The following is a 13,647-nucleotide window of genomic DNA, read 5'->3' on the forward strand; positions in this document are numbered from 1 at the left end:
AAAATAATGTAAAGTTAATAAAAACACTTCATTTTTGTCTACCATGTAAAAAAAATTGAAAGCTTAAGCTTACCATGTGGTATGTGGATAAAAGAAATTTGTCTATCACATAAAAAAGCCAATAATTTAGAGTTACCATCTAAAATTTCTTTAAAAAATAAGAAAAAAAAATTAAATCAAATTAAAAGGTAACGTAATATAAAACCAGAATGGGGCGAATTCTCATAAGCGAGGGAAGTGTTGCCAACAACGATGGTGCTTAATGGGTTAAAGTTCCATTAATGAATGCGTTGTACTTCTTCCGTTGACTGCATAATCTGCACATCTGACACATATATAAGAGTACCACCCAATAAGAAGAAGCGACGAAAATGGAGAAGAAAACCGTTTTAGTGACTGGAGCATCTGGATACTTAGGTGGTAGGCTTTGTCATTCCTTACTCAACCATGGCTACTCTGTTCGTGCTCTCGTCCGCCATTCCAGTGACCTCTCTTCTTTACCTACTTCTCAAAACTCGAACCTCCAACTCTCTTTTGGCGATATTACTGACTTTTCTTCTCTTCTCTCTGCACTTTCTGGTTGTCATTTCATCTTCCACTCTGCTGCTCTTGTTGAGCCTTGGCTTCCCGATCCTTCTCGTTTCTTCACTGTAATTTAACCTAACTCTGACTTTGAATCATTTCCGGTCTTTTTTGTTCTTTATTCTTTATTTGTCAATTGTTTGTTTGTTTGTTGAATTTGGAACTTTCATCTAGGTTAATGTTGAAGGATTGAAAAAGGTAATTCAAGCTTATAGAGAAACCGATTCCATTCAAAAGATCATCTATACTTCCTCCTTTTTCGCTCTTGGTCCTACTGATGGTGGAATCGTTGCCGATGAAAATCAGGTCAGTTTCAAATGAATTGTTTATTCGATTTTGGAATTTCATTGACTCATCATTAAAAGAATCCATCTGATTCTTTGTTGAATTGAACTTTTAAATTTATTTTGTTGTCTGTACGCTGGTGTTTCATTTCCGATTTCAAATTGTTTTTGAATTTTTGATATTCGTTAAGTTTTTGACAATTTGAATACTGATAAATGAAAGGTACATCATGAGAGATTCTTTTGTACTGAATATGAGAGGTCAAAGGTTGCGGCTGATAAGATAGCTTTACAAGCGGCATCAGAAGGAGTTCCTATTGTGCCGGTTTATCCTGGAGTTATTTATGGTCCTGGCAAACTCACTGCTGGAAATGTTTTTGCTAAATTGGTAAGTCGCAGTCCAAGAGAGTACACTATTTTTGATTTGTTACATTTTTTTGGAGTATTATTTTTTCATCACTATTTGTTCTTGTCTTAGTTTCTGTATCATTGTTCATCACTATGTGCACAGGGTGAAGCGGTGGTGGTATGGCTGGGGGTTGCGATTGAGATGTAGAACTTTCAAATGTATAAATTTCCAGATTATGGTTGGATGAGTGTTAATACATTGTAGATAGGCTTTCGGTATGGCTGCAAATGAGCGTGCCGAGTTGAGTGTGGGTTGTTCGTGTTAAGTTTTTCAGTGTTCAAACATGATCCAACCTCGACCAAGCTTTTCAACTTGTTTGAGCATCGTTTATTAAACTCTTGGGCTGTTCTAGCTCGACTCAAGCTTGCTCGTTTGCAAGCCGAGCTTGAATGAGTACAATAAAATGAGCCCATATGAACGAGTCTATGTAAACAAGCCTAACCAAATGAGCTTGGTAAGGAAAAAAAGGCATATTTGGGGTGAGATAACATGTAAGGATTGACATCCAAATAAACGTTAAGTTTGCCTTTTTGTAATTTTTGCATTGGAGAAAAAAGATAGATAAATTATTTTGGGGGTAATTTTCAATACTTCTATTCCATAAAAAATGCCAGAGCAATTTTTGGAATCGTAAACAAGTTATTTCACGAGTGATGGATTAGATGTTTACAAACGCTAATGTGCCAAACAGAACTGTTTTCGAGTTTAGCTCACTATCAAATAAGAATCAAATTTTTGGTTGAACTTGTTTAATTTCTTTATGAACGTGTATTCATTGACCTTTGATCAAGCTTATTCAAGAGTAGTTTGTGAATGTTTGGTTCAGTTGCAGCCATGGTTCTAGCCTATATGTAGGTACCTTCTTGGGGATATTGGTTAACTTATCTTTATTTCTGCCTCACAGCTAATTGAGCGCTTTAATTGGCGGCTACCTGGTTATATTGGACCTGGGAATGACAAATTTTCTTTTAGCTATGTTGATGATGTGGTGGATGGACACATAGCGGCTTTAGAAAAAGGTTATCCAGGTGAACGATATTTACTTACTGGAGAGAATGCATCATTCAAGCATGTATTTGATGCTGCAGCTATCCTTACGAACACAAGTAAGCCCCATTTTACTCTTCCCATGTGGGTGATAGCAGCTTATGGATGGATTTCAGTTCTTTTCTCGAGGGTTACAGGAAAGTTGCCATTGCTCAGTCCTCCGGTATGTTGTTAGTCCAATTAATTGCATAACTTCTCTTCTGTTTGTTTAAATTGAACTGCATGAGTCATGACCTAGGGAAACCAGATAAATCTAAACTAAACTTAATGTGCCATATTTTGATAGTTCAATTAGATATGCACATCTCTGCACATGATAGGAAGTTTTAAAGGTTTTATATATGATCTTGTTTCGTAGTTTATTTCGGAGCTTGAATGTGCATTTCCTTAAATTCTGGAACAGACTGTATATTGCTTACAACATCAATGGGCTTATTCATGTGAGAAAGCAAAGAAAGAGCTAAATTACAACCCAAGAAGCTTAAAGGAAGGCTTAGAAGAAGTGCTTCCTTGGTTGAAGAATTCGGGCTATATAAAATATTAATCGACAAAATTTTTCCACACTGATGTCAGATTAATCAGTTAAAAGATTCTTGGCTCGTTTATACTGCACCGCGATTACCATGCTAGTGATTTAGAATGAGGGTGTTGCAATGGCTTATGCTTGACTCTGTTCTCTGTACATGAAACAAGATCCGAGAACTCCACTTGCAAATCCCCTGAAACGATGACCATCCAATATATATATTCTGATGTTCATTAACAGTACATCTGTTGTGTTTTATTTTTTTTTATTTATTTTACAGTTAAACTTGCATTCAATTTCATATAAAATCAAGAAGAAAGAATCGAGTTGAAAAAGCAACTCGAGTTGTTTCCAATTTCAGGTGTATTTTTGGGTTCGGGTGATAATTTTCAAGTAGGGTCACATTTCGGTCTTCCGTGTATAAAAGCTATTACATTATTGTTGAGCCGAATTTAAAATTGAATTGAGTTTATAGTCAATTTAAATTTGCACGTCTCAAGGTCTAGTACTCTTACGGCCTCACCAGAGCGATAAAAAGGAGTCCTAAAAGCATGTGCAAAGTAAAGTAGTTCAAGCTCTCCAATTTTATGGGCCTTCGAGGATAAGTATATCGGTATATGTGACATCTTTATATCAATGAAAATAGAACTATTGAAGGTTCCGAACAAATCCCATAAATTTTAAAGGCAGCTTTGCAGAAAAAACCTATAATACAAGACTATTTTTTGGGATTTGCAAATCACTAAAACTGAGTTTAGCTAAGTGGTATGTTAAGGCCTTTGAAACAATTCTTTCTATGAAGTGTTTTGAATATTTGATTCAACCAATCATGCATTGTAGATTTGAGGTACTAATTGTTACCCTCTTTGACCTCTTGCTGTTTGTTGGCCAGGATGATATATACTCATTCTACCTTTTACTCATGCATTTATCACTGTGCTCCTTCCCCACCTATTATCGACCCTTATCATACATCGCCATCGAGCAACCTATACGATTGATGACTCCAACTTTGATTCATCTGCGTGCCAAACAAATAGATTGTGTGATAGCCGGCTATTTGGACATTCTTTTGTACTCTCTTTATCTCTTTCGATGCTGAAATATAGTGGAAAGGAAAATTAGATTGAAAAATGAGACAAAAAAAAAGTGAAACATAAGAATGATTGGTTAACATGGAAAGAGAGTATAAATTTATATGTGAGATTAAAAGAATATGAGTGAATGCCAAAAAAGAAGAATGTAAAATTAGCGAAACAAAATTAAAATGAGAAATAATGCAAAATAAGAGGGACAAAAAGAGTAACTTTTAGTGTATTATTGATAGCTAAAGTAAAATTACTTCAATGTTAAAAATGTCGAAGATATATATAATGGATAATGTCGCATTATTATATAAACACTATTTATATCAATAATTTTATTTGATTTATTTTTTCTTTTCATAAAACTCATTTTTAAATAGACACTAGAGTAGGATTATGATTTTTTTTTTTTGAAAGGAAGAGGGAGAAATTGGGCTATCAGATTTGAGAGACATTTTATAGGGGCAAAAGAAATCATATTTAGGGATATTATAAGATAGTTACAAAATATTGTGAAATGTGCTCTATAAGCTAAATAGTTTAACTAATACAAATCATTACAATATAAATTGTTGTTTGACTAAGGAACGGTTTCTTACAAAGGCAGTGTTATTATCAATAGAATTATTTATGCATTACAGTCTTAAAGTTTGATTACTTGTGAATTATAGCCTTAGTGTTTCTTTTTAGCGAATTATAATCGCCAAAATATCAATGTCTATGATTCCGATCAGTACATTGATTTGATCATATCAGATACTTTATGTACTGATCTTGAAAGGCCACGATTGTGGCAGCACAGAAAAGAGAGAATGAGAGAAAAAGAGAAGAGAGAAAGAGAGTAGAGATTATAGAGAAGGAAAAGAGGTTATTATTATTATTGATTATTCATCTTTCAACACCCATAAACAAGGCTTTTATACACAGTTGGGATAACAACCTTTCCCGCCAAACAAACAAATATAACAACTTAACTAACAATTATCAGAACAAGAAAAATTACAGTATTACCCTCATTAAGGCTAACCAACTTGACTAACTATAACAATGCATCCCCCTTAAAGAAACTTGCCCTCAAGTTTCTAGACTAAAAGTTGGAAAGGCTGACACAAAAACAGTAGCATCTATCCATGTAGCAACTTCCATTGGTCTGTTCTTCCACTTCACTAAGTACTGTGTCTGTGCAATGTTATGGACCTTGATCATCCTCCTGTCTATAATAGCTTCAGAAAACTGGCTTACACTTTCTTCTTGAATTCCCCCTTGTAGCCCCTTTGGGATGTGCAGAACTTTAGGCAACTGCCCATGGAAAACCTTCAATTGTGAGACATGAAAAACATTGTGTATCTTAGCTTCTTATGGGAGTTGTAGTTTGTAAGCAACTTTACCAATAAGATCTATTACTTGGAAGGGGCCAAAATACATTTTGGAGAGCTTTTGATTCTGTCTATGCTGCACAGTGGACTGCCTATACGGTTGAAGTTTGAGCCATACCCAGTCCCCTTTTTTGAAGACCTTATCTTTCCTGTGCTTATCTACTTGGAGCTTCATTCGAGATTGTGCCTTGTGCAATTGCAATTTAACCTGCTTGATCATAGCCTCTCTTCTTTTAAACTCCTATCCACTGCAGCATTAGTGGATTCACCAGGTAAATAAGGAAGGTGGGTTGCAGGGGGTTAGTTGTACATAATTTCGTAAGGAGTCAAATGCGTGACTGTGTGAAAGTAGGTGTTGTACCACCATTCAGCCAATGGAAGCCACTTGCACCATTCTTTTGGTTCTTCTCCACACATACATCTCAAATACATTTCCAAACACCTATTAACCACTTCTGTTTGCCCATCACTTTGAGGGTGATAAGCAGTAGACATGCAGAATTGAGTGCCTTGGATCTCGAACAAAGACTTCCAAAACAAAGACTCACTGTACTCCTTGGCCACCCATGATGTTTAAACACACAGTCTAAGTAACTATGTGCCACTTGAACAGTAGTGAAAGGATGTCTAAGCGTCATGAAATGCGCACCCTTGCTGAATCTGTCAACTACCACAAAGATCACATCCTGGCCACAAGATTTTGGCAACCCAGTTATGAAATCCATGGAGACATCTTGCCATACTTCACTAGGAATAGGAAGAGGTTGTAAGAGTCCAGGGTAGGCTACCACTTCATTCTTGGCAGTCTGACACACTTGGCATTCCCGGATGTATTGTCTTATGTTTTGTACCATGTGCTTTCAAAAGAATATTCTTTTAATTCTCATTACTATGGCATCTCTCCCACAATGTCCTGCCTCCATGCTGGTGTGATGCCAGGCTATTATTGCCTTTCTAAGCTCCTCATCAGGCCCTACTACAAGCTTGTGTTTTCTTCTTAACATCTCTTGCCTCCATGAATAATGTTTCACCTGTTCCCCATTTTTCAACTTCTGTATGATGCCTTGTAAATGAGGATCTAAGGAATAACTGCTCTTGAGTTTGTCTTCCAGATTTGAAATCATGGAGATGGCACAAAGGAGTATCTCAGCACCCTTGACCCTAGATAGAGCATCTGCAGCTTCATTTTCACTTCCCTTTTTGTAGACTATATCATAATCAAAGCCCATCAATTTGGCTAACCAAAACTGTTGAAAAGGAGTGAAAATTCTTTGTTGTAGCAACCACTTAAGACTCTTTTGGTCAGTCCTTATGATAAAGTGATTACTCATAAGGTATTGTTCCCATTTTTGCACAGCAAACACCACAGCCAATAATTCCTTCTCATACAAAGATAAACCTTGTAATTTGGGTCCTAAGCTTCTGCTGATATATGCTAGTGGGCGACCAGATTGCATAAGAACAGCCCCAATGCCTTCTTTTGATGCATCAGTTTTAATCATAAAGGTCTCCTCAAAGTTTGGAAGTGCTAAAACAAGAGTTTCCACCAAAGCTTGCTTGAGCTCAACAAAGGCCTGTTAAGCTTGTGTATTCCATTGAAATGCCCCCTTTTTCAACAAATTAGTAAGTCGTTTGCTCTTCTCAGCATATTTTCTTATAAACTTCCTGTAATATCCGGACAACCCTAAGAAGCTTCTAAGATCTTTGATAGATCCTAGGACAGGCCATTGGATCACTGCTTCCACCTTTTTAGGATCTGTTTCAATTCCTCTTGCTGAGATGAAATGGCCAAGGTATTCGATCTTATCTGAGGCAAAAATGCACTGGCTAGCTTTGGTATACATATGATTTTGTCTCAACACAGTGAATACACATCTCAAATGAATGCAATGCTTATCCATTGATTTACTATATATCAAAATATCATTAAAGAAAATCAAAACACACTTTCTTAGGAGAGGTTTGAAAACCTAGTTCATCCAATTTTGAAAAGATGCAAGGGCATTTGTCAAACCAAATGGCATGCCAAGGAATTCATAGTGCCCTGTATGAGTTTTAAAAGTTGTTTTGTAGATATCCTCTGAATGCATCCTTAATTGATGATAACCTGATCTTAAATCCATCTTACTAAAAACCCTAGATCCATAAAGTTCATCTACTAACTCCTTAAGTGTAGGAATAGGAAATTCGTTTTTGATGTTGTGCTTATTCAGTTGTCTATAATCTATGCACAATCTCCAGCTACTATTCTTCTTACCAATCAGAACCACAGGAGATGCAAAAGGGCTGCTACTTGCAACTTCTCAGTCATAGGACACTTTAAATTAAGTAGAACTGTATAGCCTATGCAGCATTCTTCTCAACCATAGGACCTTCAATCACTTGCAACTTCTTTTCTTGTATCCCCTTAAGGCAAAACTTTTGATTCTTGATTTGAAATTTCATGACCATATCTTGAAAATTCCAACTGATTTCTCCCAAGGTTCTTAACCACTAAATGCCTAAAACCATGTCACAACTTCCTATTGGAATTAACAAAGCATCAGTTTTGAAAATGTTCCCATTCATGTTCCAAGTGAAATTCTTGCATTTGTATTGACAAACAAATTTATTCCATCAGCTATAGTCACTTCTTGAGGAGGGATCTGCTCTGTCTCACACCCCAGCTTCCTTGCATACTCTATGTCCAAGAAATTGTGAGTAATACCGGAATCCACCAATATGTATAGTGGCTTATGTTTAACAAAACCCACAATTCTCACAGTATGAAATGTCTTTTCCCCAGTCAGGGCATGTAAAGAAATACAAGGCTCTTCCATAGCATATCCATCATACTCATAATCCCTCATTTTATCCCCTTCATCCTCATCATCTACCAAGACTCCAATTGTAAAAAACTGAGGTTCTTTGAATCCACACTTATGGCCCTTAGAATAAGGTTTGTCCTAAAGGTAGCACAATCCTTTAGCAATTTTCTCAGCCTTGATCTTGGTTGGCACAAATTTGAAATTATTGTTGCTCGAATTAGAAGAAAAATGAGAGCAGGTTTATCCAAGTTTGAAGCTGGTTTGAAGTCAATGGGTGTAGGTATAAGAAGGGTTTTATTTTGTGTTTTGATGGCAGTAGGGAAAGGCTTCCAGGCTAGTTTTGGGTATTGATTTTGCAAAGATTTCATACTCTCCTTTTGTAGTCTTGTATATTCAATGGCTTTTGCAAGAGTTTCTGGTTTGAAGGCTTTCACAAAAGGCTTAATGGTATCCTTCAATCCACTAATAAAACTATCAAGAATGAACTTAGGAGATAAGTCATAGTCATGCATTTCTAGGAAGGATCTATTGCTTTCAAAGGCATCAACATACACTTCTAAACTCCGCTCCTGAGTAAGCTTATTAAAATTTTCCACAACATTATTTAAAGATTCATCAAAGAACCTAGCCCTCACAGCCATACTGAACTTGACCCACCCAATCATGGGTTTCATAGCCAAGAATCCAACAACCCACACAGTTGCCTTATCCACCATTTATAAAGATGCTATGTCCACCTTCTGATCTTCACTAACTTTGCACAAATCAAAGTATTTACAGGCTTTCCTTATCCACTCATTTGGTCCTGTTCCATCAAATTTTGGGAATTCTTAGGTAGAAAAGCCAAATTTTTAACCCCTGCATTTCCGGAGTTATCCACTGCATTTCTTGAAGAATTTTCTATCGAAGGCACACTTTTTTCATTGAGTTTTGAAAGTAACAACTCAAACTTGGAATTCATATCAATCTTGAGTTCTCTACCATTTGACTTTGCATCTCTTTAATTTGTTCTTTCATGGCTCGAATTCGTTTAGAATGATTAGGTGGTGCCAGACTTCAAGATTGTGTTTGAATCAAGTATAGGACGTAACTACTCTGATACCAATAATTCCGATCAGTACATTGATTTGATCCTATCAGATACTTTATGTACTGATCTTGAAAGGCCACGGTTGTGGCAGCACAGAAAAGAGAGAATGAGAGAAAAAGAGAAGAGACAAAGAGAATAGAGATTATAGAGAACGAAAAGAGGTTATTATTATTATTGATTATTCATCTTTGAACACCCATATACAAGGCTTTTATACACAGCTGGGATAACAATCTTTCCCGCCAAACAAACAAATATAACAACTTAACTAACAATTATCAGGACAAGAAAAGTTACAATATTACCCTCATTAAGGCTAACCAACTTAACTAACTATAACAGTCTATATGATTTCAACCATTTTAGTGGTAGGAATTATCGGTCAAGTGATCCAAATTCTGTAATTTAGTGATGACTTAAATGTTGTAAACATTGATACTTTCATAAGTATAATTCACAAAACAATAAAATTGAAGTTGTAATTCGCAAAAGGTCCAACTCATAAATTTTTCAAATCAATATCAATTTAAGAAGGCATCCCTAATACCAAGAAAAGTTTAACCTTTTTTTTTTTTACCTTGTTCACTCACCAGTGATTTGCCCGCTTCTCTGAACACTAAACAGTGGCACTCTAACGGTCGACTCCGTTCTTCAGTATTTAAAAATTTATCCCACCTTCCTTATAAAAACTACCCATTACTTAACACTCACCGTCTTTCTCGCTCCCTCTTCATCAACAAGCTTTTGCAAAACCTTAATTGACAATAACCCACAAAAAAGGGGATGGCTAAAACATCGTACGAAAAATGTCGAGAAAAGAGGGTTGAAGAGAACCAGAAGCGTTTGGAAGAACTCAATCTTCTTCATCTTTCTCAAGCTTTCAATAATCTCTCCCCTAAATCTTCTCCGGTAACTGTTTTTCCTTCTTTTAATCGCTTTTTGTGTTGTGAATTAATGAAATTAATGATATTTGTGCTGTAAATTTGTGAATGAAAAGATGAAGAAAGTAGGTAAGCCTCGAGTAGTGGAGAAGCAAATGGTAGCAGTGAGACGATCACCTCGAGTTTCCAACAATCCTGCCCCTGTTTATGCTGAGGTTTTTTTCTTTTTTTTCCCTTTTCTTTCTTACAATTTCCCCTTTTTTTCACTCATGAATTTGTTTTTCTTTTTTTCTATCTGTGTTCAATTTTAGGTTACATTGCCTCGATTCTCCTCACCCAGGAAGTGAGTTCTTTTGATCATTCAAAAAAAATTGAAAATTATGAATTTCAACCTAAACATTCCATATAATGAATGAGATTGTAATTGTGATTATAGAAGCTATGGAGTATCAAAGGCGAGGGATTTTGCGAACAGAGTGATAGCAACAGATGAAGTGAGAGAATACGCAATTGAGAAAGCAGAGAAATTGTGTGCTAAGCTCGATGAAGAAGGGTTTCCTACTCTAATTAGACCGATGCTTCCTTCTCATGTTACTGGTGGATTTTGGCTGGTACATTTCATTCTTTTATTGTTTCTACTTTTGATATTTAGATGAATGATGATCAATGGTTAAGAAAACCCTAAATTTGTTGAATGTTACAGGGTCTTCCGAGTGATTTCTGCAGGAGAAGTCTACCAAAAGAAGATGGAATGGTAACAATGGTGGATGAACAAGGAGAGGAATTTCCGGTTGTATATTTGGCTCGTAAGCGTGGAATGAGTGGAGGCTGGAAAGGCTTTGCCGAGTTTCATGAGCTTGTTGATGGCGATTGTGTTATCTTCCAACTCCTGAGTCGTTCTGTTTTAAAGGTCACTTGCTACACATCCCTTCAATTCCAGTCTTTTATTGCTCATATCGTATTGATCGAATCGTAAATATTTTAAGCACAGGCAAAATGGGTAAAAGATTAAAGGCTTAAAGTTTGAAGTTTGAAGTTTGAACCATATCGTAAATGTTCTTAGCAATGGAAAATTGGGTGAAAAATTATGAATTGGGTGAAAAATCATGAGTTGGTTTAGTCGTAGACATTGATGCCGAATACTGGTACGTGTCTATATATTGGACACGTCTAAATATTCAATTTTACGCCTAAAATGAAGTGTCCAAGTGCCATATCGATGTCCGGACATCAAGAATCAGACTCGGGCACATGAAGCAACATGAGTCCGAGAACATAGGTTGTAGATGTTTTTAGCAATGGCAAATTGAGTGTCAAAAACAAAGGAGTGTATTTTTTCAATTGAACCATAGAATTGGGATAAACTATACCTCCCACATCACGAACACTTTGTTGAGACAAAAAAATGGGAAGGAAAGGAATGGAAGTGAAGGGAAAGGAGCGAAAGGAAGAGATAACATATTAAGGAACAAAATCCCTTCAATACTTTCCCTCCAAAATAGTTCTTCAAACAAAGGAAATTTGTCCCATCAAATCCGTCTTTCCTTTTCCTCCAATTCTCTCAATCCAAACATAGAAGAACTGGAAAAGCTTTGATTTAGGCGAGTTTTGGGTGATTTCACGGAATGACAATGTTATTTGGTAACTCCTACCACAATTGCACTCATAACTCCATTTGTGTAGATTCTTCAGAACGCTAGTATCTAGAAATTTGCATGTATAATATATGTATGTCATTCCAAAACCCCCTTGCAACGATATAGATTCATCACTGTTTGAGAATGTTAGCTTAAATATCTTTGGTTATTATTTTGTATGTGCAGGTTTATATTATAAGGGGAAGCGATAAAGAAGCTGAATTAGATTAGCCAGCTCACTGGGAAGTGGAAATTGCCTTCTAATCCAAACTACTAAATACTTATAGGTAGATGCTTGTTTCTTTCATAACTTGCATTCAATAAAGAATTTAATTTAGCTGTGTTCATGATGTAAAAACTATTTATCATAACATTGTTTTCCACAAATTTCATTACTCCATTTCATTTGACAAAAAAAAAGTGGAAACAATTTTCTTCTTTTCTATAAACATTTTTCTTGAAAACAAGAGTAACATCATATCATCCCAATGCCATTAGGTGGGTTCCACTTAAAATGGAGTTTTGACGGTCGAATGTACGAAACCTCATCCTTGTTAGTAATAACAAAGAAGTTATTTTCTATTGACTCTTAGCGGCAAATATTATCTGAATGGCTTATATAAAGTTTGTTTCACTTTTGAGTGCAGGCTGCTGGCAGACAATTTTAATCACCACCAGGTTTGTTTTGTTGAAATGAAAGGGAAAAAGCTGGTCAATGAAAATGTTGCAAGTTTGGAGATTGATCCTGGCAATGTTGTTAGAGTAGTAGTATATGTATGGATAGTCTTCTTGTATATGGTCTAGCTAAAATTTGCATTAGATCCTAATTCTTGGCTAATTTCTGTCTTTTGTTCCAGTCGAGCAATATGCTGATATATCAAGTATCTACATTCAGTGTGGCTTTTTTTTTTCCCCTTTTCTTAACTAATGTGAAAACAACGAAGATTAAAGTTGTAAAATTGAGGAACACTTCAAGGAAAGATGTTCGGTTTTCAATATTCAAACGACTATTGAGGAACATTTCAAGGAACGCTTCAAGGAAAAAAATACTTCATAGTAACCGGTTCTATTTAGGTCCACCCTAATTTTTTTGGGTTTAGATCGGCCTCGATCAAAAACCAAATTTGTATGTTTTTAAGGATCAGTGACCACGCTTGATGATTCAAGTCTGGTTTGGTTCTGATCCAGGTTCAGGTCTGGACCGTCGGTTAGTATAATTTGCATACCTCTATAATATTAAGGTTGATTTATAATGAAATAGAAGTATGATGAAAAAATACAATAGCCTAAAAATCCAAGGTATATTTTTGACTTTAAAATGTTATTTCTCAAAATAAACTATTGTTTAATAAGTTTGAACTTTAAAATTAAAATAGCGTAGAAAATAATCAGAAATACTTAAATCCCTTTATTAACTTGAAAAAAAGAAATTAATAAAAGTGACCGCGTAAAAATGAAACTAAATATGGTGATATAAAAGCTTGAGGGATTTTTAAAAATGTCTTGAGATTCTGATTTAAAATTATCTTAAAACAAAACCCTTGTAAAAAAAATTCTGATTTAGGAAAGACTAGGAAAATATGGCCCCGCCCTAAATTGGACATTAGTTCACATAAAATTGGTCCAAAAGTAAAATAATCAACAGCTGGCAATGAGTGTTCCACATGTTCCGCATTAGTTGGGTATAATTCATACTCTTCATAATAATCCATGAGCTGGTTTGGCTTCCATGTCAAACTTAGAATTCAACAAATCAAAAAAACATTAAAAAATCAACTCCTCCATTATTGTCAAATGCCTAGAAAACTTCCATAATACATCATTAATTAAATATATAATTTATTCCTTTCCAAATCATTTACAATATTAAAAATTTTACATTATATATTTATCACTCTTAATTTATAATGTAGTTTTTAATTT

At 35.4% G+C, this 13,647-nt stretch overlaps 1 protein-coding gene across 2 annotated transcripts; it reads left to right on the top strand.

Annotated features, from left to right (window-relative positions):
- The first annotated feature begins 119 nt into the window (after positions 1 to 119).
- Positions 120 to 12,626, top strand: LOC130810032 (uncharacterized). Of its 2 annotated transcripts, XM_057675950.1 has the most exons (10): positions 120 to 650; positions 757 to 888; positions 1,090 to 1,254; positions 2,180 to 2,485; positions 10,204 to 10,302; positions 10,399 to 10,430; positions 10,524 to 10,698; positions 10,791 to 10,997; positions 11,911 to 12,011; positions 12,372 to 12,626. In XM_057675950.1, exons 1-9 carry the CDS (start codon positions 372 to 374, stop codon positions 11,953 to 11,955), a joined length of 1,440 nt encoding a protein of 479 aa, XP_057531933.1. In that variant the 5' UTR covers positions 120 to 371; the 3' UTR covers positions 11,956 to 12,011; positions 12,372 to 12,626. The 2 variants fall into 2 exon arrangements, with proteins under 2 accessions (XP_057531933.1, XP_057531934.1); XM_057675951.1 differs by lacking the exons at positions 10,204 to 10,302; positions 10,399 to 10,430; positions 10,524 to 10,698; ... (1 more) ...; positions 11,911 to 12,011; positions 12,372 to 12,626 and adding an exon at positions 2,726 to 3,311.
- Positions 12,627 to 13,647: the final 1,021 nt, after the last annotated feature.

The sequence above is a fragment of the Amaranthus tricolor genome, chromosome 4, assembly GCF_026212465.1.
Source record: "Amaranthus tricolor cultivar Red isolate AtriRed21 chromosome 4, ASM2621246v1, whole genome shotgun sequence".
NCBI classification, from domain to species: Eukaryota; Viridiplantae; Streptophyta; class Magnoliopsida; order Caryophyllales; family Amaranthaceae; genus Amaranthus; species Amaranthus tricolor.

Coding starts and splice junctions, on each gene's coding strand:
- LOC130810032 (XM_057675950.1), top strand. CDS start 372: ATGGAGAAGAAAACCGTTTTAGTGACTGGAGCATCTGGATACTTAGGT. Junction 651..756: donor ATCCTTCTCGTTTCTTCACT/GTAATTTAACCT, acceptor ACTTTCATCTAG/GTTAATGTTGAAGGATTGAA. Junction 1,255..2,179: donor GAAATGTTTTTGCTAAATTG/GTAAGTCGCAGT, acceptor TCTGCCTCACAG/CTAATTGAGCGCTTTAATTG.